The sequence below is a fragment of the Theropithecus gelada genome, chromosome 18 (assembly GCF_003255815.1).
Source record: "Theropithecus gelada isolate Dixy chromosome 18, Tgel_1.0, whole genome shotgun sequence".
Lineage (NCBI taxonomy): Eukaryota > Metazoa > Chordata > Mammalia > Primates > Cercopithecidae > Theropithecus > Theropithecus gelada.
Window position 1 is genome coordinate 23,344,477 of NC_037686.1, and position 14,663 is coordinate 23,359,139.

Genomic DNA, 14,663 nt, shown 5'->3' on the forward strand with positions numbered 1-14,663 from the left:
GGAGAATTGCTTGAACCCAGGAGGCAGGCGTTCAGTCAGAAAAGAGGAAAGAAAGAAAGAAAAAGAAAGAAAGAAAGAAAGAAAGAAAGAAAGAAAGAAAGAAAGAAAGAAAGAAAGAAAGAAAGAAAGAAAGAAAGAAAGAGAGAGAGAGAGAAAGGGAGAGAGAGGAAGGAAGGAAGGAAAGAAAGAGAGAAAGAAAGAGAGAAAAGGAGAGAGGAAGGAAGGAAGGAAGGAAGGAAGGAAGGAAGGAAGGCAGGCAGGCTACAGGGAAAGAGTAAACTCTGAGTTGCGTTTTAAAAAATGAATAAGAGTTAGGCTGATGGACTAGAGAAAGGGAACACAATACAAGGGGAAAAAAACTATGTGCAAAAACCCAAAAGAATGAGAGTGCAAGGTACTGCAATGAAGAACTCCAATGTGCAAGAAATAAAATAACTGCATGACAGCATAGTGAAAGTTTAGACTAAAAGATAGGCAGGTCTCAAAGAGATTTTATTGATACTAACACTGCATAGTATTAATAAAAGGAGAGTCCCTAGGGTTAAACTCTGGTTTCTAAGCCGAATTGTCTGATTCTTCTGAAGGTCACCTAACCTTTCTGAGCCTTGTTTTTGTCATGTATGAAATAACACTTACCTTAAAACAATGCTTTGATGATGAAAAAGAAGTACCACACAGGAAGCATTTAGCGTGTTCTATGGCCACTAGGGTAGCACTAGTCAAGGGTCTAGCCATAAAGGTAGAATACAGTGGATTCTCCAGGTGGCCTTTAACATTACCTTGAATGATGATAGAAATTAGAGCAAGATAAACCACATGGCACAGTCTTTGAGAAATGAGAACAGGACCTCTAAAGTAAGTAGGTTGTAGTCTGCACATTGCAATTAAATTAATGCAAACATTGTCATTTTCAAATGTGGAATCAAAATCTTAAGGTCAGAAGGTACCTCAGATATTTAAATCAAACGCACACACAAAATATAAAGTCACAGCACTTACATACAAAATATTTTTTTTCTACTTTCATTTTTCTTTGCACATGAACAGCGACAGATATTTTTTGCTACATTTATTTGTGAACTGGGTTTTCTCTGATTTTAAACAACTCATTTTTTGTTTTAAGTTTTCATCAATATTGGACTCATCTAAACAAGTCTGGTCATGGTGATAACACAGCTTAAAGCTGGAGTTCTTTTTCCAAAATTTAAAACATATTTCCAAAAAATGAAATTTCTACATTGACAAATAAGAGTTTATTCTTATTGGTTCATAATTAATTGAAGTAATAACTAGGAAAATTTCTATGAAACGGGGAAAAGGGAAAGAGAGAAAGAAAAAAGCATTCTCATCAAAATGAACCAAGACAGGAAGAAGGCAAAAATGCGAGTGAAGCTGCAGAATATAACATAAAATACATATGAAAAGAGTTCATTCTCTATTTGTTATGCATATTGATTACAACTTACCTTGTAAAATATTTAAATTTAATACTTCATAAGAGCAACTTAATTACCCAACTGCTGATTATCACTACTGTAAATAATACCTGACTTTCATGTTGAGATTTTTGTTTTTTGGGTTTTTTTTGTTTTTTGTTTTTTGTTTTTGAGATTGAGTCTCTCTCTGTTGCCCAAGCTGGAGTGCAGTGGTGCAGTCTCAGCTCACTGTAACCTTCGCCTCCCAGGTTCAAGCGATTCTCCTGCCTCAGCCTCCTGAGTAGCTGAGACTACCCGTGCGCACCACCATACCCGGTTAATTTTTGTATTTTTATTAGAGACGGGGTTTCACCATATTGGCTGGGGTGGTCTCGATCTCCTGACCTCGTGATCCACCTGCTTTGGCCTCTCATGGTACTGGGATTACAGGCATGAGCCACCGCGGCCAGCCTGAGTTGGTTTTTTATATTGCTGACTACCTCTGGGTACTGTAGTTAAGTAAAGATTTACAAATTATATATGGGCCTTCGAGTCATCATTACCTGTAGACCCAAAGTTTCCTCTAGTAGATTTTCAGAAAACCAACACATGGGCTTCTTCTCTTTTTTTCTTTTTTCTTCTCTCCCTCTCTCCCTTATTTCTATCCTTACTATCTTCCTTCCTCCCTAATTTACTTCCTTCTTTTTTCCTTTCCTCCTTCTTCACATTTTTAATTTACAAATTCTGTCTTTCATCCATTTATTCAAAACCATTTACCAAGATTAGATTATATAAGAGGCTGATAAAAAATAGAAAAATAAGAAAACTCCACTTGATTAACAACAGAAGACACTGCTAAGCAGCGTGATGTTTTCTATTTGTATAAGAGTTGTTGAAAGAAAAGACACCTGCATGGGGGAAATAGTAGCCTCAAGGAGAATTGCTGGAAGCATGAATAAGATTTTACCATTGAAATAAAGGCAAGCATATGTGAAAGGAAGAAAATAAAGACATGGAGGAGAGAACACAAAGGATCAACTATATTGCCTGACCTTTCATCTTTCCTTCTTCTCTCCTTTAATATTTTTCTAAATAATGACATGGAAAGATTAATTGGTTTTAATAATGTAATACTATCTGTAATGTTTTTTTTTTGTTTTTTTTTTTTTTTTTTTTGAGAGAGGATCTCACTCTGTCACTCAGGCTGGAGTGCAGTGGCACAACCACCACCCACCTCCCTGGTTGAGCAGCCTCAACCTCCCTGGCTCAAGCCATCCTCCCAACTCAGCCTCCAGAGTAGCTAAGATTACAGGCAAAAGCCCCCATGCATGCCTAATTTTTGTATTTTTTGTGGAGATGGAGTTCCACCATGTTGCTCAGGCTTGTCTCAAACTCCTGGACTCTAGCGATCCACCCACCTCCGCCTCCCGAAGTGCTGGGATTACAGGCGTGAGCCACCATGCCAGGCCCACTATTTGTAATTTTTAATACTATAAAACAAGCTAAAATTGAATGCAGTCTAATATACAGAAGCTCCCATTTGCTTTGGGCTCTGACCATTATTCAGCTTGTATTCTGAAACTTTCATAATTTTAGAACCAACCGGAATTATATTAGGAATTCAAATTTGACCATAAAAAGTCAGGTTGTTCTGTTTTTTATTTGCACCAAGCGCTAATCTAGTATTACTATCCTTCTACCACCAGTGGTCCCATTTTTGATGATTTGTTGTGATTGTGGAGGTGCTCCTCGTAGTGCAGCTGGCTTTGAGCCTGTTCCTGAATGTTCAGATGGAGCAATTCATTCATGGGCAGTAGAAGGACCACAGCCTGAACCCGGGGTAAGTGCCACATTCTAATAAATAGCCTTTGGTAGTCACTGAAATTCAGTCTTTACACATGAACCAAGATGGCCACCATCACTCACAGTCTATGCTGTTTTTTGTGCTGAGAAATCTAATGGGGAAAATGAAGAGGAATCAAAAGCACAACAAAATTAGATGGAAGTAACCAGGGAAGGTTTTCTAAGTGAAGTTCAAATTTTAAATAGATTTCAGCATTTCCTAAACAGTATTTTTTTTTCCAGGAAACCTGAGGTAATTTGAGAATAAACCAAATGTATGACTATAGAAAGATTACAGTCATTGGTCATTACAAATGGCAATGTTGTTTCCTGTCTTTTAGGTTATGACCACCATCATACCACAAATACCACCTGATAATGCAAATATAATTGAATGCATTGACAACTCAGGTAAGAAAAAAAAATTGTTTAACAACTCAAATGATTAGGAAGTCTGTTTTCTCTCTTTGCATATTGTTGTTTGATGGTCTTATTTTTCTTCAAAAGTGTTTATATCATTCTTTTTTAAATGACTAATTTGTAAATTAAATGGCAAGGAAAAACCTACAGTAATTATTATTCTTATATGCTGCATTTTAAAAATTTTCCTCAACCGTCAAAGAGTACTTAGAAGATGACCAAATTGGGATCTCTATATATGCAGAAGTACTGAATTATAACCATGAGTAAGTTTTAGTCAAGATTTTTAATTTAATAGAGCAAATTTCATTAACAGACAAGATACACATATTTCATACACATATATACACTAATTCAAATTAAAGCACAACCCAACTAAAATAGACCTGTGCTCATTGATTGAGGCTAAAATCTTTATACACAATTAATTTAAGGATTCAGAATTGCTTTGACTTTAGCTGCTTATTATAACATAGAAAAAAATTACATCCATTTTCAGTATCATCACAAATATTACCTAAAAAATATTTGTCCAATTTCTTTAATTCAAAGCAAGTAGATGAAACACTATCAAAATCTTTCAAAGCTCTCAACTGAGATTGTGTGCACGTGGTGGAGTTTCTTCTAGCACATGGGTAAGGCTGTATAAATCCAACTTGCCTTAAAACAGGAATCTAGACCAGTTCACAGGCAGAAACCAGGGAACAATTAGAATTTCACAGTAACTGGATAACTACCACTATAATAAAAGAACAATTAAAATAACATCCATATCTGTGAAAATAGTTGTATCACATTACTTTTCTCAAGGTAAATAAATATTATTGGTTAGCTTATTTTTCTCTTAGTCTTTTTAAACAGTAACCATTGTTTTCTACTTTAAACTCTAACAGGCATAGACATGTGTATAACTTGTAGAACTGGAACTTATTCAAAGAATTGGACACAGTAATCTTTAAATCTATTTCTCCACCTGATTTGTCCATTTTCATTAACAACCCCAATGTCTTCTCACCTCAAAAGCAGAATCTCATTGTTGACTCACATTCACTAACATCAAAACAGTTCTCAAGACTTATCAAATCATCAAATCCATCAGTATTTATCTACACATTTGTTCCCATTAAGTCTACAAACTTTTGCACAGATTTTGAACAAAGCACCATAAGAGGTACCAAGGACAATTGAAACATGAAAAGCACACTGTTCCCAAACTCAAGATCCTTTACGTACTAAAACCAGTGGATACATATCCCACTGACAACATTCATCATTCCATAGCAGTTCCACGGTCCCAGTCATCATTTTATCTCACCTACCTCAAATATTTCTTTTTATTTTTTTTAATTTAAAAAAGATGAAACACTTGACCAATTTGTGTATCATCCTGTGCAGGGGCAATGCTAATCTTCTCTGTATAGTTCTAATTTTAGTATATGTGCTACTGAAGCAAGTATCTACCTCAAATACAGTAACAGGCTTCCACTTACTCCTCACATCCAAGTGCAAACCCAAGATTCTTCATGAAAACCTTTCTCCTCACATAGCCATGGCCTCCTTTCTGAAAGCCAGTGGTTCTCATGTCTTTTTCTGGATGTCCTGTGCTTCTAGTTACACATTGGGGCATTCTTACACTATCTTTTTAACTTTCAGAATTTGAGTATTTTTCTTCCAATTTCCTTCAGGTTGAAATCAAACTCTTTAGGGCATAGATTTTTATAAGTCCTCTGCAGCCTTCACTTCCAGCAGAGAATACAGTAATCTCTCAACAGATAATTATCAAATTAACAAATTAATAATATTATTTTGAGCTCAATATTGTATTTATATCTCATTTCTTTATGTATTATCTTTTTATTTCTTTGTTCACAAATGCATACCTAAATGAAAAAATCATGTATTATAAGGCAAGTTGTTAATTTTTTTAGTTTGTGATAGACTAAAGAAAATAAACTTAATTTGATCAACACTTTTAGGAGTTTATACAAATGAGTATGGTGGCAGAGAAATGCAAGATCTGGGAGGAGGAGAGAGAATGACAGGATTTGAACTAACAGAGGGAGTTAAAACTTCAGGAATGCCTGAGATATGTCAAGAGTACTCTGGAACATTAAGAAGAAATTCTATGAGGGAATGTAGAGAAGGAGGTCTGAATATGAATTTCATGGAAAGCTACTTCTGTCAGGTAAGGTCCCTAGCCACATATCTTTCTCGCCATCCATGTGCCCGCTGCTCTTCACCCCAAGCTTTCACTAATTCCTAAAGGGGCTTGGGCAAGAGTCTCCTAACTAGATTCTCAGCCTTTGTGTCCAACAATCCATGCTGTTAATTAATTATAGATCTAAAGCTCTGACCTGAGCACTTTATTCCCCAACTTAAGAACAGCCAATGGCTCTCAGCTCTCTTTTGTTCATGGCATGCAATCCAAAGCCCTTAACATGTTAATTAAGATTGTTCACAAAAATGAACCCTCCCTCTCATCTCCAATTACTCCTTGCCATCAACTCCACTTGCTGAGCACCTTTGCCACAGACTTTTCACCTCCATGCGTTTGCTCATCCTGTGCTTGCATCCTGTAATGCTTGCATCCCACTATGTCTCTCACAAACTCCTACCCATCCTTCAAGACCCAGTCCAAATATCACTCTCCCTCCAAAGTTTTTACAGTGAACCCTCTCATCCAAAATAGGAGTAATGTTTTCTCATCTCTATTTCTGCAGTACTTTGTTTACACATTTATAGAACCTATCATTGCTGAAATCTGTCAGTTTATATGTTTACCACCACTTTTAGTGTCTCACCCATATGTTCTCTACATTATATTGCCAGTACATAGTTCAGCTCTAGACACAGAGTCAATAGTTAATAAGAGTGGGGTCAAGAGCCATAGTCTACTTCCAAAACATTGTAAGAACGTGCTGCAGGTGGTGGGAAGAGCATGAAACCTGGAGAAGCAGCTGCAGGAGAATTAACTTTGCCATTCACAGGAAGAGATGTAATTGTCTATGGTTACACACCATATGATACTCAACCTTCAGGAAGTTCCTGTCCTGATACCAACTAGAAAAACATTTCTGTCCTTCTACATTCTGGCCTAAAATGGTTCATTAACTAACCTAGTGGTTGGTTTAAAGAGTGGCTGATGTTTTTAAATGAAATATTGGTAAAAGCCTTCATATAGCCATAGACAGTAATGAGGCTTGTTGATAACCATAGGAATACTTATTCATATATATAACAAAATATTTTATATTATGTTTTAATAACATAGAAATATCTTCCTTCCACTCTCTGATCAAATATCACTTTATCAGAGACCCCTTCCTTGATTACCCTATCTAAAAGAACAACACCCATCATTTTCTTTTTCTTTACCCTGCATCTGCCACCTCCTGACCATAGGCTTCTGTATTTTCCGTCTCACTCAACCAAAATGTAAGCTCTGTGAGAGAAGAACTGTACCTGGTATTGTTCATTATGCATAGCTAAGTTCCAAACACAGAGTGTCTGGCAAATAGCAAAGGCTCAATAACTTTTTTTATATGAATGGCACAATGAGTTGGTTTCCTATAAGATATTTCTGTTAACCTGAAAGTTTACAATCCACTACTATGAACGGCAAAGATGAAACAAAATCATATATGTCTTTGAACTTTTACTTTGAATTTAGAGAGATTATATTTTTTAAAAACGTCTTTGCCCACCTTTAATTTTGTAGAACAGACCCAGAGTCAAATTTTCCTGTTGCTGTGCTGAAAAAGCCATGTTGCAATAAAACTTCACAGAATCATCATATTCACTCCATCTGAAGGAAAGAAACAAAATCCTGAGTGAACCCAAATCAACTATGAACTACCTTTTCCAGTCAAAAAACAAAACAACACATTTTTATGTCCTTCAAGTTCAGCATTTTTATATACCTCCCTCTAACTTTGTTATAAATAATTCATGTGTTTTTTTGTGTGTATGGTTTTATGTCCAAAGTACACAATTATAAATAAGTCCATCTAAGTAAATTTTTAAAATCACATTATTGGAATTATACTTAAAATAATTTTTAACCGAATTATTTCAAACAATTATAAAATGATTTTTAAAGCATCTCTAGTAGATGTTAGAATCTTGTTTTATTTCATTCCTCTTTGGAAATGCTCTGGAAGAAAAACTAATGATAAACGCTGTTCTATTATTGCTAAATATGCATTTATAATTTCATTTTCTCTTTCTCCTATAAATTCAGAAAGCATATGCTTATGCAGATGAAGATGAAGGACGCCCATCCAATGACTGTTTGCTCATATATGACATCGAAGGTGTAGGTTCCCCTGCTGGCTCTGTGGGTTGCTGTAGCTTCATTGGAGAAGATCCGGATGACAGCTTCTTGGATACTCTGGGACCTAAATTTAAGAAGTTGGCAGACATCAGCCTAGGAAAAGAAATTGAATCATATCCAGACCCTGATCCTTTTTGGCCACCCCAAAGCACTGAACCAGTTTGCCTTCCTCAGGAAACAGAGCCCATTGTTAGTGGACACCCACCAATCTCCCCACATTTCGGCACTACCACAGTAATTTCTGAGAGCACCTATCCCTCGGGACCTGGTGTGCAACATCCTAAGCCTATTCTCGATCCTCTGGGCTATGGTAATGTCACTGTGACCGAGTCTTACACCACCTCTGACACTCTGAAGCCCTCTGTGCACTTTCACGATAACCGACAAGCATCAAACGTGGTGGTGACAGAGAGAGTGGTTGGCCCAATCTCTGGCACTGATTTGCATGGAATGTTAGAGATGCCTGACTTGCGAGACGGGTCAAATGTTATAGTGACGGAAAGGGTAATAGCACCAAGCTCTAGTCTACCTGCCTCTCTGACTATTCATCATCCTAGAGAGTCTTCAAATGTGGTAGTGACAGAAAGAGTAATCCAACCAACTTCCGGCATGATAGGTAGTCTTAGTATGCACCCCGAGTTAACCAATGCCCACAATGTGATTGTGACAGAGAGGGTTGTTTCTGGTGCTGGCGTAACTGGAATTAGTGGCACCACTGGGATCAGTGGTGGCATAGGCAGCAGTGGCCTGGTTGGCACCAGCATGGGTGCTGGGGGTGGGGCCCTGAGTGGAGCTGGCATAAGTGGTGGTGGCATTGGCCTGAGCAGCTTGGGAGGGACAGCCACCATTGGCCACATGAGGAGTTCCTCTGACCATCACTTTAACCAAACCATTGGGTCCGCCTCCCCTAGCACAGCTCGAAGTCGAATCACAAAGTACAGTACCGTGCAATATAGCAAGTAGTCAGGACCCCAGCTCACTTTTTCATATCATTGTGGTTTAGATCCAATTCCCACCACTAAAAAACTAACAATGTGATTTATAACGCACAACTTCATGCTCAGGTCATCTAGGAGCAAGGTGAGAAATCACAATGAGAAAAATAAATGGAAACACCGCTGCTAGGGGAGAGCTCTCCTTAGCATTCGTAAACTTTTTTCTTATATTAGGACTAAGGAACTAAAACTTGAGGCAGAGCCTTATTTGTGCCTGAGTGGCCTGTAGTCTATCTCCAGCATGTAACTGGCCTTACGACGGCAATTGGCATAATTCTCCTTGCTCTGTTTTGCTTTTCCATATAGCTTGAGCAAAATTTAAAAAGAACTAAATATGCAATATGTGTTCATGTCTGTGGGAAAAATCTAAAATGTGTGCCAGATGCCCTCAGTTTCACAGATAACATAAATAAAAATTAAAAAAAAAAACAAAAAACATTTTTTTTAAGTTTGACTACATAGTCAAGTCCACAAACCATCAAGCACTCCTCCTTAATTATTGCACTATATAAAATAAATTTCCAATTAGGAAGTATTTCCTAGGAGGAAAATTCCATTAGAGAGTGACAATAGGATGAGGTTTCTTCAGGGTAAACTAGCAACGCCTGAGCCTGAATCTTAATTTGGGGTCTCAGTTAAATCTCCTGTGGAGTCAAGGATTCTTCTGATTCTAGTTTGTGTTTAGTGATAGATGTAATCTTGACGAATATTGTTTACTGGTGAGGTTGAGGAATATCACACTCACCTTTCCCTTTACCACTGTGGTTTTGACTTAAGAAAGTAAAACTTGCTAAGTTTACTTCTCGAATTGAAGCAAGTGAGGCCAGACATGGTTGTCATCACTAGTGGTAAATGACCTTCCAAGTAAGCAAATGGGAACTGAACTGTGTTTTCAGGTTTTGTTTTTAGTATGTGATATTCATTCATATCCAGCTCTTTATTACATAGCTCTGAAGTTAAAATGATTTACATAGGCTGAGCTGTGGACAAGAAAAACAGAAGCAGCTTGCAGTATGCTTAAGCTTTGGGGAATTTTTTTTTAAAGGGGATCTAAAAAATGTTTTTAGAACATGTAGAATGTTTAATGGGGAAAGTTGGAAAAGAATTATTTTGTAAAGTAATACCATACTAATTATTTGCTTTTAGCATGTAAAACAGTGGTTGCTTTAGCGAACCTCTGCTGCCCTTTTGCAGGGATCAATCAGAAACCTTTAACAGAGTTGACAATATTGTATTGATAAGAGTGAAATAATAATAGATAACCCCCTAATTTTTCTCACTAGTATAAATTTTAAATTCCTGATTTGATTTGTCAATAAGATCTGGGCTTATTTATGCTCTGATTTATAGGTAGTGTCCAAATTATACAGTATAACATATTTTTCTAGTTTCAAAATTTAGTAATGTCCTATTTATGATATACCATTTCTGTGTGTTTGCTATATAGTATTACCCAATTAAAAATCTCTAAAAAGAAAGCATTCTAAGGAAAAGGTACATTTACTATTGCATGGTAGAGAAACTTTTTCCTTTCTTAAATACAATGTTACTACAAGCTCACTAAACTGAAACTCTATATGACAAAATAAAATTAGAATAAAACATTTGCCCTGGAGTTGTGAATTATATACAACTTTTAAAGAATTTACCCCGATTACTCAAATTTCCCAGGAAATTACAAGGCCAAAGAATATTCGACTTCCTACACTGGTCAAAAGGGGATAGGAGTGAATTATTTAAGCTAGAGCTGTTTTGCTCTGTATAACAGCAGATAAGGCTAATATTTTTAAAAGCCACAGTATACATCTTCTTTTAAGTCTTAGAATATGTAAAATTTTGATAGTCTGTAGTATGCCAAATGCAGAGGTATAAATAAAGTCATTCAAAGGGAGTCTTTTCTTTTTCTGCCACTTAGGGGGCTTCATTAAGGATGGGTAATCTTTCCAGGAATAAAGTCAAAAGGTAGTTATTAAAATATACTTGAGTATGCCTGGGTCCAGGAGTTTTAAGGAATAGAAATAATTATTAATGAATTAACTAAGTAATTTATTAAAGGGAATGGTAGCTGACCACAGGAAACTTGCTTGCTGTTTTGATATGAAATATCATCACAAGCCTTTTCTTAAGACATCTGATATCTTCCAGAGATATTTTTTAGGTCGTCTTGCAAACAACAAAATCGCTGTCTTTAATAACTGTTGCTGTTAAAGTCCGATGGTTGTTAAGATCCCCCCAATTTAGTTACATTTGAACTTCTAAACACTGTTAAACGATGGGAAAAAAAACAAGAAAAAAACATAGCCATATGAGTCATCTATCTTTCTTGGAAGATACTTTCTAACCAAACTTTTCTTCCAGGATTGCACATTGATGGGAAAAACAATAAAAATTGAAGTATTAGTCATCTATCTTTCTGGGAAGATACTTTCCAACCAGTTTTTTCTTCCAGGGTTGCACATTGATTTTCCATTTAGTCCTAAATTTTAAAATTACCTTTTTAAGACATCAATGATTTTAGTAGTTATTTAAAGGCATGTCATTTTTCAATGAACAAGCTTTGGACAGAACTTCATTCTTCTTTTTAGATATTTACTCTAGATCATATATATCATGTCATAGACCAAGAAGAGATATGGAAATCATTTTATAAGTGAATACTATAATTAAGATTCAAGTTGAGCTTCAGATCAACTTGCTCTTAACAAAATGAAGAAGAAAGAGGTAGTAATTTAATGCTATGTATGTATGGTTTGAAAACAAACCACAATGTTTATAAAATATCTATCTGGCTTTCTAACGAGGTAGTCTTTAGTGGCAAAAATCAGTGTATTATAAATACTTTACCATTTAATATCAACCAAAATAACATCTCGAGCTAAATTTGATACTGAACACCTGCTACATATTATTTACTTCTAAGCGTGTTGCCTGATGTAATTGTATTTGCATTGAAAAATCAAAAGAAAAAGTACATATTTAGGCATATTTATGTATCTTCATCTAGACATCTGTTCTACATTTGTGTATAAAGTTTTTAGCATCGTAATTTTTATTCAAGAAAATGTTCTGACAAAATTTTAATTATATGTCTTCAAAAATTACATTTTTTATTCTAGTAAGTAGATGTTTTTAGTAATCTAGGCAATTTATTTCTGAATGTATACCAATGTTTGATTGTCATGGTACAAAACATATCACACCCTTTGGCTTTTGCTGGAGTTGAAAGGCATTATAATCTTTACCATAAATGCCCATCACTATTTTGGGAAGACATTTAAAACCCAAAACACAATTTTAAAAGCACTTGCCACATTTTCCCATGCCTATTTCATATATTCCAACTTTTTTTTTTTTTTAACAATTTCTGGTATTTTTTAAGACCCATTTCCCATTGTACTAGGATACAGCAGTCCACAGTAGAGTGCTACTCTCCTTGAAATCAAATCTGTCTTCCACTTCCAGATTACTCAATTTATGTTAGGACAAATCTTGACAAGATCAACCTATTATCCATCAAATAATTTTAAAACAATGTGTAATCTTGTTTAATTGTCTGCATTCTCTCCCCAGTTCAGCTGTATTTGAATTACTAAACACTTTATCATCAAACTGTACCTAGTCTAACTTATTTTTCTTTTGCTATCAGTTTTACAAGCATTTTAAAATTCTAATATTCATCTCTAGTGGTGCTTAAAACAAGGTTCTCTTATTCAAGTTTCAATATAAACATTTTTGGATTATTTGGGTGCTCGTTTCTTGCTTGGTTATCTGTTCTTTTTTTTTTTTTTTAAGTTGATTTGTAATTTCCAAAGAGTTATGCATACAGCAATAAAATGATTAATATGCCTCCCTTATCTTTTCTGAATTGTAAGCAAGGGGAAGGTTTTAGATGGTAAAACCAAAGTTATCAAATCTAGTTATTATTATCATCCTGTATTGGAAGAGAGATAATTCTTTTATTTTCACAATGTTAAAATACGTTTTCATTCTCCATTTCCTAGCTGTCTTTTTTTTAAATGTGTACTGAGGAACCTACTCTCTGGACCACTAATTAAAGATGCTAGAGCCCAGTCTTGACCAGGTGGTTAGCCCCACAAATGAGCAGATGATAAAAAGCTGCATTTTTAGTTTTTATTTGATACTTGTAGCATCTTTATACTTTTACTTTTCTTTCTTTCATACTCTGCATTTTTATTTTTGCATACACCAGCATTTTATTTCTTTTAAAGTGACTTTTCTTTTTTGACTTTTAAATCATACGCTTTCATCTCTACTGAGATGCATCTCCTTTTGTTCTCCAATGCCACTTCCAGACTATTATCAACTTCATGGTGCGCAAAATCTTCCTCTTTCAGACTCGTATGATCCTTTCCCTCTCTCCTCTTCATAATGTCTCCACTTTTAATGAAGCCTCCAATGTCCTGGCCTAAAGTCTTTTGTGACTTTATCAACTTCTGAAAGTGTTCGTAGTAACTTAAACATCCACATGGATGAACCACCCAAGACCTGGATTCTCATTCTAAACCTCCATTTCCCCCTCCACTCAGCTGCCATTTCCTTGTCATAACCTGGCATATTGGTACCTGGAATGCCTCAGTTTCTGCCTCTACAGCCTCTGACCATTTCCCTCTCATCCCTGCAGCTCATGGGCTCATGTTGTTGTCATTTCTCCACTTTATCAAAGCTTCAGTGTCTTGACTCTCACCACTTTCTCACTGTCAGCTTCACCTCTCTGTCTAATCTAGCTTCATGAGTACAACTAGAGTCACTTCTTTGTGAATGCCTTCAACCTACTTTCCCTGCTCTCTGTTTCTCGTCCCAGACCTGTCGCCCTCAATCTCCGTCTCCACACAAACAGCCAAACAAATTATCCAAGTGAGCTGACTTTTTAAATATTAAACACTCAATCTCAAATCTCAGCATAACATCAGATACTTCCCTGAAATCCTATCTGCTTCTCTTATAGATGTCCCATCTCATCATACTAGATTGATACTCTGTGTCTTCCTTGTCCTCAAGCCTCCCACACCCCCTCTTCCCTTCTCATTCTTTGTTGATGACCTAATCCTATTGTTCATTGAGAAATCAAAAGTCATCCATTTCAAATGCATTCATCTTCCTCTACAAAACCTCCATATCCACCGGTACTTGCACCCATCTCCTCCCTCCCATGGGCTTATTCCACGGATTTGTGGCCTACTCATATGAAAACACAGTCCTCCAGTTCTGCTCAAATCAAAGACTTTGCTCCTTCCCTAATAGTACCTTTCCTATTCTTTTTCCTCTCTCTCTCTTTCTGTTTCCTCTCCTTCTCTCTCTTCTCTTTTATCTTCTCTCTTTCCTCTCTCATTCTCCCATCTTTTTTCTCTCAACTCTCTCTTTTTATCTCCTCTCTCTCATTCTCTTCCTGTCTCCTCTGTCTACTCTCTCTCTCTCCTCTCTTCCTTCCTTTCCTTCCTCTCAGTAGAACATTTTCATCTGCACCCCTCTTTGCAGCTAATGCCTCATTTGTTTGCTTGTTTCATCAAGCTTCTTGAGGTTCATGTACACATGCTGTCTTTTCTTTTCCATGTCCCATCAGACTTCAAAGTCCTCCCATCAGATTGTCATAATGGTCCTTATCAAGCTTGTCTAAGATCTATGCATTGCAAGCACAAG

The 14,663-nt window shown here is 36.2% G+C and overlaps 1 protein-coding gene and 1 non-coding gene across 2 annotated transcripts in view; one reads left to right on the top strand and one right to left on the bottom strand.

Annotated features, from left to right (window-relative positions):
* Positions 1-12,851, top strand: part of DSG1 (desmoglein 1) — a 35,399-nt gene extending 22,548 nt beyond the window's left edge. The window contains exons 12-15 of the mRNA XM_025365251.1: positions 3,122-3,255; positions 3,599-3,668; positions 5,654-5,862; positions 7,918-12,851. Of these exons, the coding sequence (XP_025221036.1) occupies positions 3,122-3,255; positions 3,599-3,668; positions 5,654-5,862; positions 7,918-8,973 (1,469 nt within the window). The 3' untranslated portion in view covers positions 8,974-12,851. The remainder of the gene's footprint in view (positions 1-3,121; positions 3,256-3,598; positions 3,669-5,653; positions 5,863-7,917) is intronic.
* Positions 5,029-5,130, bottom strand: LOC112611804. The gene has a single exon (XR_003116765.1). It is a non-coding gene; the product is annotated as a U6 spliceosomal RNA (small nuclear RNA).
* Positions 12,852-14,663: the final 1,812 nt, after the last annotated feature.